Source organism: Carex rostrata, chromosome 27 (genome assembly GCF_964058835.1).
Source record: "Carex rostrata chromosome 27, lpCarRost1.2, whole genome shotgun sequence".
Classification (NCBI taxonomy): domain Eukaryota; kingdom Viridiplantae; phylum Streptophyta; class Magnoliopsida; order Poales; family Cyperaceae; genus Carex; species Carex rostrata.
In genome coordinates, this window is record NC_135944.1 from 5,003,436 (window position 1) to 5,020,664 (window position 17,229).

At 31.0% G+C, this 17,229-nt stretch overlaps 2 protein-coding genes across 5 annotated transcripts in view; both read left to right on the forward strand.

Annotated features, from left to right (window-relative positions):
• Positions 1–3,306: 3,306 nt before the first annotated feature.
• Positions 3,307–5,989, forward strand: LOC144544729 (receptor-like protein 7). 2 transcript variants are annotated; one of them, XM_078293283.1, is made up of 2 exons: positions 3,307–4,085; positions 4,800–5,989. In XM_078293283.1, the coding sequence occupies exons 1-2, from the start codon at positions 3,359–3,361 to the stop codon at positions 5,918–5,920; spliced, it is 1,848 nt and encodes a 615-aa protein (XP_078149409.1). In that variant the 5' UTR covers positions 3,307–3,358; the 3' UTR covers positions 5,921–5,989. The 2 variants fall into 2 exon arrangements, with proteins under 2 accessions (XP_078149409.1, XP_078149410.1); XM_078293284.1 differs by having other exon boundaries at positions 3,478–3,602; positions 3,965–5,989.
• A 7,804-nt stretch (positions 5,990–13,793) lies between these two features.
• Positions 13,794–17,229, forward strand: part of LOC144544734 (putative membrane metalloprotease ARASP2, chloroplastic) — a 77,501-nt gene continuing 74,065 nt past the window's right edge. The window contains exons 1-2 of one of the 3 annotated variants that reach the window (XR_013508316.1): positions 14,053–14,364; positions 16,148–16,492. Coding sequence is in view for 1 of the 3 variants with exons in the window: in XM_078293294.1 (XP_078149420.1) it covers positions 14,335–14,364 (30 nt within the window). In the remaining 2 variants the exon portion in view is untranslated. Of the gene's footprint in view, positions 14,365–16,147; positions 16,493–17,229 lie in introns of all 3 variants that reach the window. The other 2 variants (XR_013508317.1, XM_078293294.1) reach the window with 2 other exon arrangements.

Here is a 17,229-nt window from a genome sequence, read left to right on the forward strand (position 1 = left end):
TATATATATTTTATATAATTATCCGATCGGGTAATGGGTACGAAATAGAATTTACCAGTACCTTTACCCATTTTAATAACGGAAAAAAATCTTTACCCGTACCCGTACCTGATAAGTTTACGAAAAAAAATCTTAACCATATCCGTCTTATCAAATACGGTACGGATCCGGTAAATAGATAAAAGTGTGCCATTGACGCCCCTAAAAGGAACAATCAATACTTCTTACTTGACTGAAAAGTTTTCTGGGGGAATTAATACTCACATTCAAAAAGACAATAAATACATCAGTATAATAAATTGCACCCGTTGATTAGTCAAGTCTCTCCTCAATTATGTCCACATATTTTATTTCCAATTACAATCACTAGTGATGTCATAACTGCATTCCCTTTCGTTTCTCTTTCACAATAAATTGTGGACCCATTACGTATTCAATATTCAAATATTTGTCCATACACATTTTTCTGGTATTTTTTTTCTTCTCTTAGTAATGCAACTAAAATTAAATTTAAAAATAAAACCTCCAATCTTTTTTTTTTTTTTTTTTGAAAACTTGGTAGTAGCTATCAAGGTTCATGAGGGAGAATCGAACTCTCGACCTTTGGGTATAACAACTCTAGAACATTTTCCTAGCCAATTGTGCTACCTCCCTTTTCTCAAACCTCCAATCTTTTGGTGATTGCAATTTGGGCAGGTGATTTAAGACGGAATAAAAACTTTGATAGGTACCCAAGCAATTATTCTCTTCTCTGTGTCTCTCCATCTTACCAGCTTCAATTTTCACATTTAAGCTGGAATAAATGTGCGAGAGTCCTTTGCATATACCAAACAGAGTAGTTATAACCAAAAACTTGTCTTCACAGTTTAATATTGTTTTACTTCAAATTTAGACAACAAGATTTACTATTTTATATACACCCAAGAGTTGATAATTATGTTCTTATTCGATGTAACAAGTTTTACCCGAATGCCGTTAATCAGTAATCACTTCTTCTACAATTTAGCAGAACTCTGTTTCTGACGAGTTATGATTATTTAAATTAAAAAGATATGCTATCTCTATGCCAGTTGTGATAAAAAAAATTTCACCACTTAACATCTATTTATTAAGAAAATAAGAAATATGGAGCTAAATGGGTCTCATCAAATACTGATTGAACCTATTTATCCATACCTGATCATGGCCTGCTTATCCGTACCAGATCTGATCCAATTAAGTTGTGTCATGTTTACTTGTAAACCACTCTATTTATTGCATAATGCAAGACAACTCATTGATTATGTCGACTTGTAATTGTAATGATTTTATACGCATATGTCTGTTGCACAAGTGTGAGATATCTCATGAAATGTGTTTAGTCATGATCCATGAGGTTCAAAGTGGTTAGAAAAAAATAAGTTTTTGAATGCCAAATTTATGTCTGATATCTACACAAATGACAAAATAGTTTTTATCTTAAAGGTGAAATTTTTTTTTTAGAACAAGCTTCTCACAATACTCCAAATTATTGAGGCTGAGGCCATCAATATTTAAATATTAAATTCAGAATATGAATTGAAATTCCTAACATCCATTTTTAATTCTTTACCCTGGATTTAGCATTAATTTTGTCCTTATTGAGATGGAATCTCTGGATGCATCTGTGAACTTCACTGACCCGAACGAATGAAGAATATACTCTCTGTGGAAAGCATCGCTGCAATATATATTTTTTTTTCTCAATTTAAACTCTTCTATGTAACAATATCTACTTTTTATTATTGCAAATTCAACTTTTTTGTAGCGAAGTGTCTAAAATTTCTATTATTACTAAAAGGGTCTGAGTAATCAAGAAATAATCACTCAAGTTGTTGGGATGTTATGATACTAATTACATAAGGGAACTTGATTAAAGTCATTTGTAATTATTTATAACAGACATATCAAAAACTTGAGAGTTCATGTAAAAATCACGAATCAGTACTGGGAAACATTGTCAAATATAATTTTTTTTTTAAAATAAAAAAAGGAATGGAGCTCCACTGGTTGTGTCATGTGCAGGTGCTCAGCAATTGAAACAACGATTCTTCTCATTTTTCAGTGCCCTTATGCAACTAGGGTGTGGAATACAATTACTGTCACGATGGGACGCACGGTGGTACTGATGAAGCAGTCATTAGAGGAGACATGGCTGGCCTCGGAACTGAGACCACTGAACCTGGATTGGAAAATATTTGGTCCGTTTCTCATTGGATGCGGAGCTTGGCTAATTTGGAAACAACGCAACGAGTGTATTTTCTGAGGGAAAATACTACCACCAGACTTTCTGGCAGACAGAATTATGCAAGCTATGTTGTGGAGACATAATTGCTATCTGAGCAAGGGATGTAGGAAAATAAGAGTAAAAGATGTTTTTCTGGATAGTTTAAATTAGATGGATGTAATTTATTTCAATTGTACACCCTTGGCTGCCTCTGCTAAATTCTCAACAACAACAAAAAAGGCAATTCATTCTTAATGCTAATTAAGGTTTATTTATTTATTTTCTTAAAAACTGGATACGCACTAATTTCATCTTAAGTTACAAATTCAAAAAATTATAACACTAAAACATTACCAGTGGGAGAAATTTTTTAGAATAAATGACCTAAATTGTTTAAACCAAGTATCCAAATAGTTTTATAAGACCCAACATGAGTAAAACAACTAACGAAAGAACAATCAAGCTAATTTTAAGCCCCCTCTTAAACTTCTTGCACTTACAAGAATCCTCTGAAAAGTACTTCTCTAAAGTTAACATTCCTAACTTTAAGTGGGTGCTTTAAATTTATAGTTTCGGCAAATTCTAGATTAATTCACTCTTGAGAAGGTTCTTCAAAACAGAGTTTTCAGTTTCACATCCCAACTTTATTATTTAATATTTAATAGGAAGTTTATAATTTCTCTTCTTCACATATTTTGTCAATTTTATCCAACATACTTTATGATATAATAATTAATAAGTTTGTTTAGCAAGTATAATATTTAATAAGTTGTGAATTCAAATTCAAAAGGCTTTCTATCAGAATCAGAGACCATTCTTGCTACTTGTTCAGCACGAGACAAAGATAACATAAAAGTAAACAAAATTATGTGGTCATTAAGAAGTATTTGATTTTAATGGTCCTTTCTAAGACAATCTAAATATCAGTCAGTCAACTGGTAACTCGAAAGAAATATTTTATGTGGTCATTAAGAAGTATTTGATTTATGTGGAAATTAAACCACGGAAGTTCATTTGCTCATTAACAATTATAAAAGCACCAACATGTTTTTCCAAACCGCACCAAACAAAGAGAAAAACAGAATTATTGTGCTTACTCTTCTTCTTTCTGCAATGACACTTATTGCACTTGTTTCCATTTCACTTGTTCTCTTCTCCTTCACCATCAAATCCACCACTCAAGCCCAGTGCCTTCCTGACCAACATGAAGCCTTGATTCAACTTAAGCAAGGTTTCAACACCATTGAACTCCATTCATGGAATGCAAGTACCGATTGTTGCATATGGGATGGCATCACATGCGATGAGAAAACCGGGATGGTGACTGCTGTAAACCTTACTGACAGGCGCATCTCGGGTAAACTCAACCCGGCTTTGTTCAATCTCAGCTCTCTTCGGTACCTAAACCTTGCTAGGAACCAGTTCACAAATCATATCATACCACAACCTGGGTTTGAACGACTAACTAATTTAACTCATATTGACTTATCCTATTCTGGCTTTGCCGGTCAAGTTCCAATCGGATTTTCTGCCCTCACAAACCTGATCTCACTTAAATTATCAGACTTCTCCAGTACCAATACCAGTATCTTTACCTTGTATCTTCATGACCCATCCCTCAAAACTTTACTCAGCAACATCACTAAGCTCCAAGTTCTTCGCTTGGATAGGGTTAATATTTCACAATACGGGTCTGAGTGGGGCAACTCTGTTTTACAGGTAGGTTCAACTCTACAGGAGTTATCCTTGGCAGATTGTGGATTAAGAGGAAATTTTCTGGATGAAATATTCCACCTTACAAGACTTGAATATTTGAACTTAAAGTCAAACATATTGACAGGTACGGTACCGATGTCTTTATTTTCCCACCCTTCTTTGAAATCATTCGATCTATCATATAACCAATTGTCAGGATATCTACATGAGTTGTCAAATAGATCATCAATTTTGGAATCAATTAATCTATCAAACAACAATCTTGAAGGACAGTTGCCAATTTCCTTGTTCAAATTTTCTAAGCTCCGTGTGTTAAATCTTGAATCAAATAACTTCAATGGTACATTGAATTTGGATGTTATCCACAACACGAAGTACCTTAAGTATCTGTCTCTCTCAAACAACAAGTTGTCAATAATAGAAGGCAAAAACCATAACAAGCCATTCTATGCTTCATTTCCCCAAATGAGGTGTATAATTTTGGCATCATGCAATTTAACAAAGATTCCTTTTTTTCTGAGTTACCAAACAAATATTGACATCCTAGACCTCTCAAATAATAAAATAGATGGTGTTCTGCCAACATGGGATGCACATTTAACCTTACAAATTCTAGATATCCATTCCAACAGACTTTCAGGGCCTATACCTCTCCTCCCACGAGGAATTGGCTTTGTGGATTTCTCATTCAACTACTTCATTTCGTTACCTGCATATTTTGTTCCCAGCCTCGAGTATCTTTTTGTCTCTAACAATAGACTTATGGGAGAGATCCCCCTTACCATTTGTAATGGGACATTGCTACGAATGCTTGATCTTTCATATAACAATTTAACAGGTACAATGCCACCTTGCCTTCTAGTAGATGCTCAATTGGAAGTACTTGACCTAAAAGGTAACAAATTAAGTGGGCCATTGTCAAGAAATATTTGTCAAGGGTGCAAATTTAGAACAATCGATTTGAGCAGAAATAGAATAAATGGAAGTTTACCCCAGTCACTAGTTAAATGTAACACTTTGGAGATTTTAGATCTCGGAAATAATCAAATAGTGGATAGATTTCCCTCTTGGTTAGGAAATCTCGAAAACTTAACAGTACTTGTCTTAAGATCAAATCAATTGTATGGCACAATTTCGACTATGGAAGCCAAAACCAACAAAAATAATTCCTTATTTTCCACGCTAAAGGTTTTAGATCTTTCTTCAAATCGTTTTCAAGGCATTATCCCAAAAATTCTTACCCAAAACCTGAAGGCTATGGTGACTAATTCTGATACTATTACATTTCAGTTTGAAGGTACAGCTTATTATCAGAATTCAATTACAGTCATATCAAAAGGACAAGAAATTGGTATAAAGAATTCACTCAGAATATTAAGTTCCCTTGATCTATCACAAAATGAATTTTCAGGGGAAATACCAAAAGAGATTTGGCAACTCAATTCACTTCATGTACTTAACCTATCACATAATGCCCTAACCGGTCAAATTCCATCACAATTTGGTAGTTTTGAGCAACTTGAGTCAATGGATATCTCCTCACTGGATCTCTCCTCCAACCATCTTTCTGGACCTATCCCTGAAGTACTCGGTTATCTCCCTCTTCTCTCTTCACTAAATGTATCTTACAACTACTTGGTTGGACAAGTACCCCCATTTGGTCATTTTTCAACCTTTTCGAATGCTTCTTATTTGGGTAACCCTGGATTGTGCGGTAGTCCTTTATCGACGCAATGTGTTGTAGCTCCTTTAAGTCGTGGCATGAATCAAGTTTTGTCTTCAAAGTCTTCTACTGGTATAATTGGCCTCTCTGTTTCTATTGTATTAGGGTTTGGTGCAGGATTTGTCTCTGTAATTTGGGCTATGATATCATGGGAGAACGGAAGTAAAAGATTTAATTTCATTATCGATAGGTTTTACTTTCGACATTTCACTGTCATCACTGATGCATATATGTAAGAACTTAATTTGTATGAATCACTTTGTATTTTCACGAGTGTTTGTGATTGTCTAAGAAATCCCTTTTTATACACAGAGGTCACAATATGTATGGTGGGAACTCTTTGTATGATTGTTCGTTAACAAAGACATCAATGTGTTGAATTTGGTTTAATTATACCATACAAAACATAACCTTTCTTGAAACAATCTTGCGATTTGGATGAGTATGAATAAAAGCTCTGAAGAAAGGTCGGAAAAATCCATTCTCTTTCTTTCTGATAGAAGAGCCATATATATAGATCCTTTTTTGAGTCCTGTTATCTTTTGTAAGACAAGAGAAGAGATTAAAAAGAAAATAATTTATTATTGCATTCTTATTTTGAGCTTTACATGTATCTCAAAAATTTAGAAACTAGCCGTTGTACTATCGATTATAACTACCAACTACTAACCACTAACCACTAACTACTAACCTATTAATTACAATACACTACTCCCTAAACTAGCCGTTATAATTCAAAAATTATAACTAGCTGCTATTTTTAACAAGTCCATTTGTTGCAATGTTGCTTACTAATGTCTCGTCAAATTTACTTGTTATCGATGTGGTTAAAGTTCTCCAACAAGTGGTTGGGATTATGTGGCTTGTTTTCTTGTAGTGATCTGAAGGTGGTGCTATTTTTATGTCTAGATGGCTTCAAATCTTGGTGCTTTGGTGAATTGAGTAATTATTATAATTTGATGATATATACAGGCTTAAGTGGATGGTTGTGCTCCAAAACTATATGTTTATTTCTTTTACACAAATATAGGCACAAAGATTCTTCAAAAAACATTGTTTTCTTTCTGGAATAGTTGGATAAAGGTTGCATTTTTGAGGTTAAATTATTTAACTGGCTCTAATGGTTAACTGTATTCTTTCAACTCGCAGTTGAATAGGCCAGTAAGGCACAATTGTTACAATGATGGTTGATGTTTGTGATAATTTGTTTAATTAAATTGGTGGTTTATTGTGGATTCACAATACCTGAATTAATTTGTATCTCACAATAATAAATCTCATGTCAGCAAATAGACGTGCTAACGAAATTTTCAAATATCAATGGGGCAGTTGCTTTATTTGGAGCAGTATGTTATTCATGATTGCACTCTATATATTATATGTGAAGCTATTAGTGTATTAAGTCTGTTCCTTCTTTCTTTGCTTGGTTGTACTGACTCGACTTGTGATTATTAATGGTTTTATTTACATTCCTTAAAAGTGATTGAAAATAATAGAAATAATTAAAAGTTAGGCCTCATACACAAATAAAATTAAACTACTTAGAGAAATGGATTAGTTTAGGCTAATTTAATTAGACCACCTTAAAAGTCGGCTTATTCCATCTTAATCCGACTCAATTAAATCACATTTGACAGAATAATTTAGAACAAGCTCTTATTCCTCTGTTTAGTCCACAATCAAACATGACCATAAAATGGAAGCATAGAGAAAGAAATATTCACGGAAAGGAAGGACATTAGCTGGCGCTAATTTTTAATAGGATCAGACAAATGGAAATAGACTGGAGCAGTCCAGTTACGATAAAAATTGAGAAAAAACGAACTAAGGGAGCTATGTCTCATTTAATCTGATGGATGGGTCTACAAAACTGACGGTGAAGCACGTGTCTACAAACATGTTGGCTTTCTTTGCTACAATAAGCCTCTGTTAATGTCTAAGGTTAGATGGACTTAGTTAGTTCCTGAAGTTTTTTTGAGCTAGAGTTTCCTTTTTATTTGCAAATGGTTGTATGTTTTTGAATATTTGTATTTTGCATATTATTCTAATGGAAGGGCTTATGCCTATTTTTACAAAAAAAACAATGCTCGGCAAAAGTTCTCTGATCCTAATAGATGCATAAACTATATATACAACGCGGAGCAGCTTACACAAATGAATACCAACTTTAGTTCTACCCACTACACTATTTGCTACATAATTTTTTCAGTGGAAAATCTTAATATTTGGTATAAATTCAACAAGAAATCATTTCTTTTAGTGAGTCGCGCGATTGGCACAAATGTAGTGAAAATTAGACTTCAAGACAATTTTTACGACTGTTCATTTCTTTTTCATTTTTCTTTTTTTTTTGAAATTTAATGGCAGATACACAACTGTTCATTTCAAAATGATGTTAAAAAAAAATTTGCATGTGAATTTAGAGAGAGAAAGATAAGTTTAGTGTGATCTATCATGCAAATGTTACTTGCTTTTTTACTTATATATCTTATCAATATCTGTAAATGAATCCAATTATGATTTCTTATCTATGTTAAAAGAGTTAAAAAAAAGTTGGCAAATACTTTGTATTTTTCTTCTTTAATATAACATTTCACAGAAAATAACAAGTATCTAATAATATTTTTTTTGTTTATTTTAATGCATCATTTAATGAGAGATCAGAGAAAATCAATATTGTTAACTAGAAAATAAATATATTATAAAAATATAAATATTTGATAAAATAACTTATTTCAAGAAAATAATATTGATTTTTTTTGTTTAACAAAATATTGGAAAGCAAAATTGACTTTTTTTGCTTAATTATTTAGAATATTGATAAACAATCCGGAAAATGTTTTATCAATTATTCTCAATAATAAATTAGCATTATATATTAATTTGTTAAAATTTTAATTCTTAATAATAAATTAAATTTAGAAAAATTCACCGATGAAAATTCCGTGTAAAAATGCTCTATCATGTTGTGTACAAATTTTACTATACCAAAAATATATGTATTTATTTATAATTCTTCAAATGATAGTAGTATTAATTTTTTATTAATTATTTAGTTTCACTTAAAGTATCCTTCTAATGTATTCATTTTGTTCAATGTAATTGTACAACTAAATATATAAGAGCACACTTTGTTGGGCTAATCATAAAGCAATATTCTCAATAACTAGCATAAATTGATTTTTTTTAATGATTTCAAGATATGGATTCAGTTTAGTGAGACTATCTAACGTTTGTGTTGTTAAAATTTAATTTTAAAATAATTTCTACAAGTCATCATTTGAAATTGACGTCAAAATATTTTTTGCATGTGGAGCTAGAGAGAAAAATAAGTTTAGTATAGTGTGTTTTTCACTTGAATTCTGTGAATAAAATTAATAATATATAGTTCAGAATCTTACTAAAAATAGTTAAAAAGATATAGACAAATACATATATTTTTTATTTTTTAATATAGACATTGATAGGAAATAAACAATTGTCCATTAATAATATTTTTCTTTTTAATAAATATTCTAATGTGAAATCAGATGAAATCAATTAAAACACGCTGTAAAGAATAATAGTATTTTTAAATATCTTTTTCTTAACATAGATTTTTTATGCCATATTATTTCTTCAAACTTTATAGGAGTTTTGGCTGTCAGGCTTGTTGTTTATGTACATATGTACAAACAAATAAAAATTAATTATTGTTTTTAACTTAAATAGATAAATTGATTAGAATAACTAATCAAATTTATCTACCATTGTCTCTTGAAAACCTTAGTTTTTCCAAAATGATATTGTATTCGTTCGTACATTAAAGTTTTTTTATACTTTGTGGTGAGACGGTTTATCAGGCTTTCACTTGAAAGTTGACATCGAAATTTTTTATGCAAATCTTTGTTTGAAGTAATGTTATTAGAAAATTTTGAATGTTTTGTTAAAGTGATAAAGAGGAGTTTAATATGATCTATCATTTAAATTTATTTTAACTTTTTATTAAAATATTCGTTCAATTTCATTTGTCAAACTATTATGATTAATTATATATTTGAAAAAATAAAAAATAATATATATATATATTATAATTATATTTTTTATTTTACTCTAAAATTGACAAAAAAAACATCTATCTAATAATAATATTTTGTGAAGTTAATGAATCTTTTAATAATTGACAAAATAATATCAATTTACTCATGTTATAAAGAGTAACAATATATTGAAACATATATATATTATTCTCAACATGTTCCCTTATGTGCCATATTTATTCTTCAATGTTTCAAAAAAAATTATTTATTATGTCCTGTCATAGTATCAACTTGTACCAGTTCTATCAAATCAAACAACTAACCGGTAATACTTAACAACTAACAATTAACAATTAATAATTAACTTTTCGGTTGTTGACCTGTGAAGATTTGGCAGCCACTAATTTCCTGTCATACCTCTCTGCCTGAGAACTCCTCAATTCTGTCCGCACATTGAAATCAATGTTTAATTATTGCATCACTGATTATTCAAAATGGCAATTAATACGTAAATTAATTATTGCATCCGGGTCATTAGTAAAGTCTTTCCTCAATTCTCTCCTCATATAATTTTTATCCAATTTTAACTACTCTTATCAAGTTTTTCTATCTCCTATTCTCTATCAAGGTCAGTACTAAATTCCCTTCCATTTTTTCTTTCACAATAGATTGTTGACCCGTTACTTATTCTATATGTTCAAATATTCTATACTGTTGATCCAAAACATATCTTGTTGGTATTTTTTTTTTTTTTTGTGCCTATATATGAACATGTTTCTTGTCATTTTGAGTTAGACTTCACTTTTGCAAAAGAAGAAAAAAGGTAAAATGAAAGAACAACAAATATATATACATTATTTTAACAAAAAAAAAGTCCTAATTTGTCCTGGAAAATTCATAGAGCCGTTACAGCCGCTCAACAAAGATAAAAGGAGCAATACTTTACAAAATTTTAATATAAATTATGATTTTCTTGGAAATGAATTTTGCGAGATGAAATCAAATATGAAAACAGCATATTGCACAATGGAATCAATCAAATATTTATTATGCTTTGTTCTTTGCGTGTCCAATATCTATATCTATATATATATTTTTTTGGAAAATAATAAGAAATGAAAAAAAACCTTTCTGCCACCATCAAGAATGAACCAATTGTGGCAGAGATGGAGGTAAAACTCCTTTTTTTAGACCGGCAGATGCTCAACATCAATCTCTACACAGTAAAGGATTGATGAGAGATCAGCAGGTAGGAAGCTTCCCCATAAATCGTCTGAATCAGCCGTTGATTGAAATGAGGTGTGTACTGCTGCAGACCGACATGCATTAATTCTTTGGAGAGGTTAATTTCATTACCGTTATTAGACAGTCTAGCGGTACTTGAGAGATGTGGTCTTGCAGCTTTTTGTTGTCATTTCCCATGCCATTAAAAATGGTAGTATTTTTCAAGGCATATAATTAATTAATGTTGGAAACCTGGAGCCTTTGCTGGTACTAGTAGAGAGAAACAAGATTTCTGAAAATTGATGATAAACAATCTATTCCTAAACAGTAACCACCCACTAGTAATACCTAAAAATATATTTTAATCTCAATGTAACATCTATTTATGGTACATATACTAATTATGGAATCCAATAAGTCAACACTATTGAATCAATATTATAAAATTAGTTCGTCATTTTTGGATGCTATATTATAATTATCAACATCTATATTGACCATAAACCTATTTGGATTAACTTTTATAAACCTCTTGTATATGCAATCTTAGAATTTTTTGTTTATTGGATTCGGAAGGGATAAATAGAAGAATGACTAAACGACAATGAATTAATAACCAAATAATTCGGTTTCTGTGAGACAAAATAAGTTAGATATAAATCTCATCCAACTTGAAATCTCCATATGCAATAACGTATATACATTTCAAAAGTTAAAATTATTTTCATGCAAGGAACATGCTCAATAAAATAAACATGGAGAGGACATGAAAGCAAATTTTCTTAATTGATATTTTTTATTTTGATCGTATACAGGATAAAACATGCTGTAATTGTAAAGCATGAATCAACCGGAAGAGAAACATCAAACTATTGTACGAATCCAGAACCATATCAGTGGCCTTCTCTCGTAGTTTGTTCTCTCTGGTCATTAAATTCTGTAACCTTTGGTGTGTTGTTTTGTAAACAGGTCAAATGTTGACTTTTACAACACTAAAAGGTCATTGATTCCAACAGATGAACAAAGCCATCATTATGCAGCAACAATAATCAATACAAACTTTAGTCTACCAGCTACATTAATTGTTTGCATCTAAAAATTCAGTATAAATTCAACAGGAAATCCTTGGATCAGACTGTTTGTGAGACTAAATTACTTTTGTGCATGCCTACAAATAAAAATTCAATGAATGAAGAGTCCTTAAACGGATGAATTATTTAAATAATCATACATTTTTCTATAATATGGACTTTTCACTAATTGATTATTGTTATAGTGATTTTTTATTTTTGTAATAATTTTAAGTTATATTGATTGCTTTTAGTGAGGCGATCTAACACATATGCAGTTAAAATTTGATTGAAGACAATTTTTACAAGTGTTCATAAGAAATTTATGTTATAACAAATTTTGCATGTGGACTAGAGAGAGAAGAGATAAGTTTAGTGTGATCTATCATGCAAATGATACTTTTTTTTTATTTATATATCTTCTCAATTCCCGTGAATGAATCTAATTATGATTTAATATATATGTGAAAAGAGTTAAAAAAATATTAGCAAGTACTTTGTAGTTTTACTTTTTAAATAACATTTGACAAAAAAAACAAGTATCTAATAATAATATTTTATCGTTTTAATGAATCATTTAGTGAGATATCAGAAAAAATCAATGACAATATTAACAAGTAAATAAATATATTAGAAAAATGAAAATATTTAATAAAATTAGTATTTCGGTATCGGAAAATTAGTTTTATTTAAAATATTGATTAACAATATTGTCAATGTTTAATAAATCATTCTCAAAATAATGAAAGTTTGCATTACAAAATCAATTTGTTGATAATCTGTAATGTATTCAATCATTCTCTAACATAGCATCTATTAATTATCACACATTTTCTATTATATATATGCAACTGACAAAAAAAGAAAGATGTCATGTATGTGAAAATACAAAAATGATAAAAAAAATGAAAAACAACATATTGTAGTTATTCTCCTGAGAAATAATCATCCTGGATTTTGTAAGTCTCAAATGCAGAATAAAATAAAGACTTCCTCACTTGTTGAATCCAAGGTATTGATACAATTATATTTTCAGTTTAAGTACTTTTCTTTATGCGCAAAAAACATATTATAATGTCTGTCCAAATCTGGTGATTATTTAAATTCTCAATATTTTATGTCTAATGCATTTTTGGCTTAAAATATTTTTGTAATCGATACTATAATTCACAATGGGTTGGTGCTCATTCATATCGTCTGCCCTCTCATATGGACGGAGGAATATCAAAAATGAGAAATCAATGCTCTATTGGTCAAACTTTCCTCTTCTTTCTTAATTGCTAATTATATATGAGTAGAGTTAAAATGCTCTATTGGTTTTGTGTTTCATTATACTCCAACATCGTTATTTCTATTTTTAAAATCTAAATAATTGATTCGAACTGCTCAATATAATTTTCATACTAAAATGTGTTTGGAAACAAAATTTTATATTTTTAAGATATTTTTGTTATTTTTAAGATAGGTACAAAATCATTGTGTTTAGAAGATTATGTATCATCCAAAAATAGTGATTTTGTACCTCTCTAAACAATTATTAAAAAAAAAAAATTTAATTTAAAAATTTGTTATCCGAGGACATTTTAATATGAAGATCATGTTGAACGATTTAGATCGATTATTTAGACTTTGAAAATAGAGTAATTTTATACCTCTCTAAATAATTAGTAAAAAAATTCTAAAAATTCTAAAATTTGTTATTCGAGAACATTTTAATATGAAGATCATATTGAACTATTGGGATCGATTATTTAGACTTTAAAAATGTAGATAATGATCTTGAGGCATGATGGGGCACAAAACCAATTGGGTGAAATGTGTCACAAAAGTATCTGAAATTTTGTGTTTAGATCATAACCATCCGATAAGAATCCAGCCAATCCTATCCATGGTGAAATGAACAGGGTACTTTTAATATTCGTGCTGAAGTAGATCGAATGGTCTGGATCCAAACATAAAATTTTAGTTACTATACCCCCCATATTTAATGCCCACACCAATAATACTGACATATGGGTCACACATATCCGACCCCACTTGTAAGTGAAATTGGTCTAGTCTGCGCTGTGTTTTGAGAAGCACTCTTTCTCTAATTCTCTCTCTGTCGACAAATGCCCAACAAATCGCGCCACATTATCTCTTCCCATAATACCCCTCTAACAATGAAACCCCCCTCCTCGCTCCCTACGCCGTCGCATTATTATTAGTCTGCGCTGTGATTTCAGAAGCAGCTCTCGCCGCCGCATTTCCACCAGAGGCTCCAGCGGAGAGGCAGTTCCTTCTCCCCGCCAGTCCGACGCCACGTCAGCAAGAAGTTTTGCGGCTGCTCTGTGGAAAATGCAGCTTGCTTCCGATTTCCACTTCCAGGTAGGTCCCGCTACTCTAGATCTACCCTTGTTATAACTTCCTTATGTATCTTTTTTCTTTGTTGAAGTTTAATCGAGTAGGTCACCAACAGTGAGCTGTATATTGTTCCTAAATTTTTAGTTTGGGAATTGTGGTTTGTGAAAATTAGCAAGTAATTGTTTTGAAGGTAATGTGCATTATCTCTGATTGTTGATGTATTCAGAAATTGTGGTAATGGGATCCAGTTATTCCTTCATTTCCCCAAATTTGCATCTTGTTTTGGTCGAAATTGATCATTATTTAGTTAGAATTCCTTCTTTTGCCAATTCAATTTCATTCTCACTAGAAGGGTGCTTCATTTGCAAAATTGTACATTTTACAGGACAGAGGGCTAGTTAGATTTGATAATTGTAATGTTATATATTGTTTAGATTGAAGGATTTGATCCACAATTTTATAAAATTTCTTATAGGACTCAATGCCGTTTATTAAAGAATGTACTTAATTTTAGTTGGAATGTAAATTTCATGAATAAGCATTGTCATCAATGCAGTTCTATCATGGTTGCATGGCTATGATGTATAAGCTGTGTTGTCAATTGAAGAAAGATGAATTAGACGTAAGTTGGGGCCCTGTTTGGGGTTTCCTTTCTAGGGTTTCTAATTTAACACCTCCTCATACTATAATCATGTTCTCAAATAGGTTATATTGTTTAATTAATTATGCCTTGTTGGCAAAAATGACCTTTGTTTTTTGAAAATGCTTCCATGTACGTGTAATCAAGAAAGAGTAAACCAAGAAAAGTTTTGGTTGTTTTTAGAAGTTGTTGGAATATGACCTCCTTTTTTGTGTAATTGAAGTTTCAAATAATACATGAGCTAGTGAAGGAAATTCTGTTGATCTCAAAGTAAATATATATTGGTCTTCATATTTTGTGATGATAATTCATTTCATTAATAATCAAGTAAACAATAATTAATTGATCTAATGAATATACCAAAATTTTATTTTGGATAAAATATAAGGTGCCTTTTTAAACTGTTGATTGATTTTGATAGTTATGATACTGATTACTGAACACTAATTACAATAGTGGTTTTTACAATTCGAAGACGTGTTTAAATATATGGTGCCTTTTCAACCGTGTTTAAATTTAATTAATATACACATTTCCTACAAGGGAACTGTGTCAGATCTCCAGAAAAAGACGTTAGGATAGGTCATTTACACAGTCATAACAATCGTGTACAATAACAAGGGTTATTGTAACATCCGGTAGTTTCAATATTTTTTTCTCAAATTATTTTGGATTTATTGACACTATATAAGAATTTAAAGGTTGCTTATATAAATCCTTAAATTCTTAAAAATCAATTGATAACAATAAAAATACCAGTAAATAATAGTTTTACAAATTAAGAATGACAACCATACTACCATCCGCAATTATTAAAAACAAGCATGAAAATATTCGGTATATAAACACAACACTTATTTCGGGAAGCACCTCTAATGATGCAAACAGGAACTAATTGTGACCACCACCTGAACCTTTCTTAGCTGGAAATGTCAAGTCTAAAATCCTTACGAGTACCACTATACTGGTACACAATGTCCTGGTACGGAAGCTTGAATGGTTAATGAGCAATAGATTTAGTGGTTGTTTTATGCGTAGCAGTGCTTTCTGGTACATTTATCTTCTGTTATTTGTACCTTGCAATGGTTTTGTCAACAGTACTAGTTAAACAAGGTTCTTAAGTAATAATAGCTATACTATTTCTAATATCTGTTTAAATATAAACAGACCAGGTTCAGCTGGGGCCCGCTCAGGCCTCCTTGCCGGTGACATTGTACTTTCTTCTCCTTCCGTCTCTGATCTGGTCAACGTAATTAAATCCAACCCTGAAAAATCCATCAATGTAAAAGTCAAACGAAGCGGGTTGTCGGACCTGCTTGAAATCACCCCTGATTTGAGCCGGGATGGTACGGGCCGGATTGGGGTGCAATTTTCACCTAATTTTCGTGTTACAAGGCTGAAAGCAACTAATCTGGCTGAGGTGACATCTTTTCTTTTGCCACCGAAGAGTTTGTTTTGCTGAGAGCATCGGTTTTAGAAGGGCTCCAACAGACCTTTTTCAACTTTTCTCAGGTAACTGTTAAAGTTTATCGATGGTTTGAAGTTTTTTAGTTGAATGTTACGAATTTTATATTCCCTTATTCGTATGAAATTTTGTACCACAAGGATCTAGCGCTCTGTCTATGGTATCTATGTGATGCTCTCTTACACATGAATTGCTCCTTTGTATCTTTTGTTAGGAATAATTAAAGAAAATAAATAAATAAGAGGCAACAGCTTTTACCACCAAGAGTTTGTTTTGCTGATAGGGTCCGTTTTGGAAGGGTTTAAACAGCTTTTACCACCTTTTTGAACTTTTCTCAGGCAACTTTTATCAATGGTTTGATGTTCTTAATTGAATGCTGTATTTGGAAATGACCCTCTCATCTGATATATATAAATTGAACCTGATATTTATAGTCATTTAGAAAGACAACCAACTTTTAAGACTAATTTTAGTTTAGTAAAACTGAATTAACTTCATAATTAGGATGAACTATTTTCACTGACCTAACATCTAAACAAATATATTGTTGGTTTTATTTATGTACGTTGGATATGATCTACATCTTTTTATCTAAACAAATAATTCAAAATTTCAAACTTAAAAGTCAAAATAAAACCGTTGGATATGATCTACATCATTTTATCTATGCATGTGGAAAAAAATATGACATTTTAATTTTATTTTGGTTGTTATCAAGAGCTTGTAAATAACGTACTAATATGGATAATTTCTAGACGTTGATTTTTCAACTTATTGATTCACA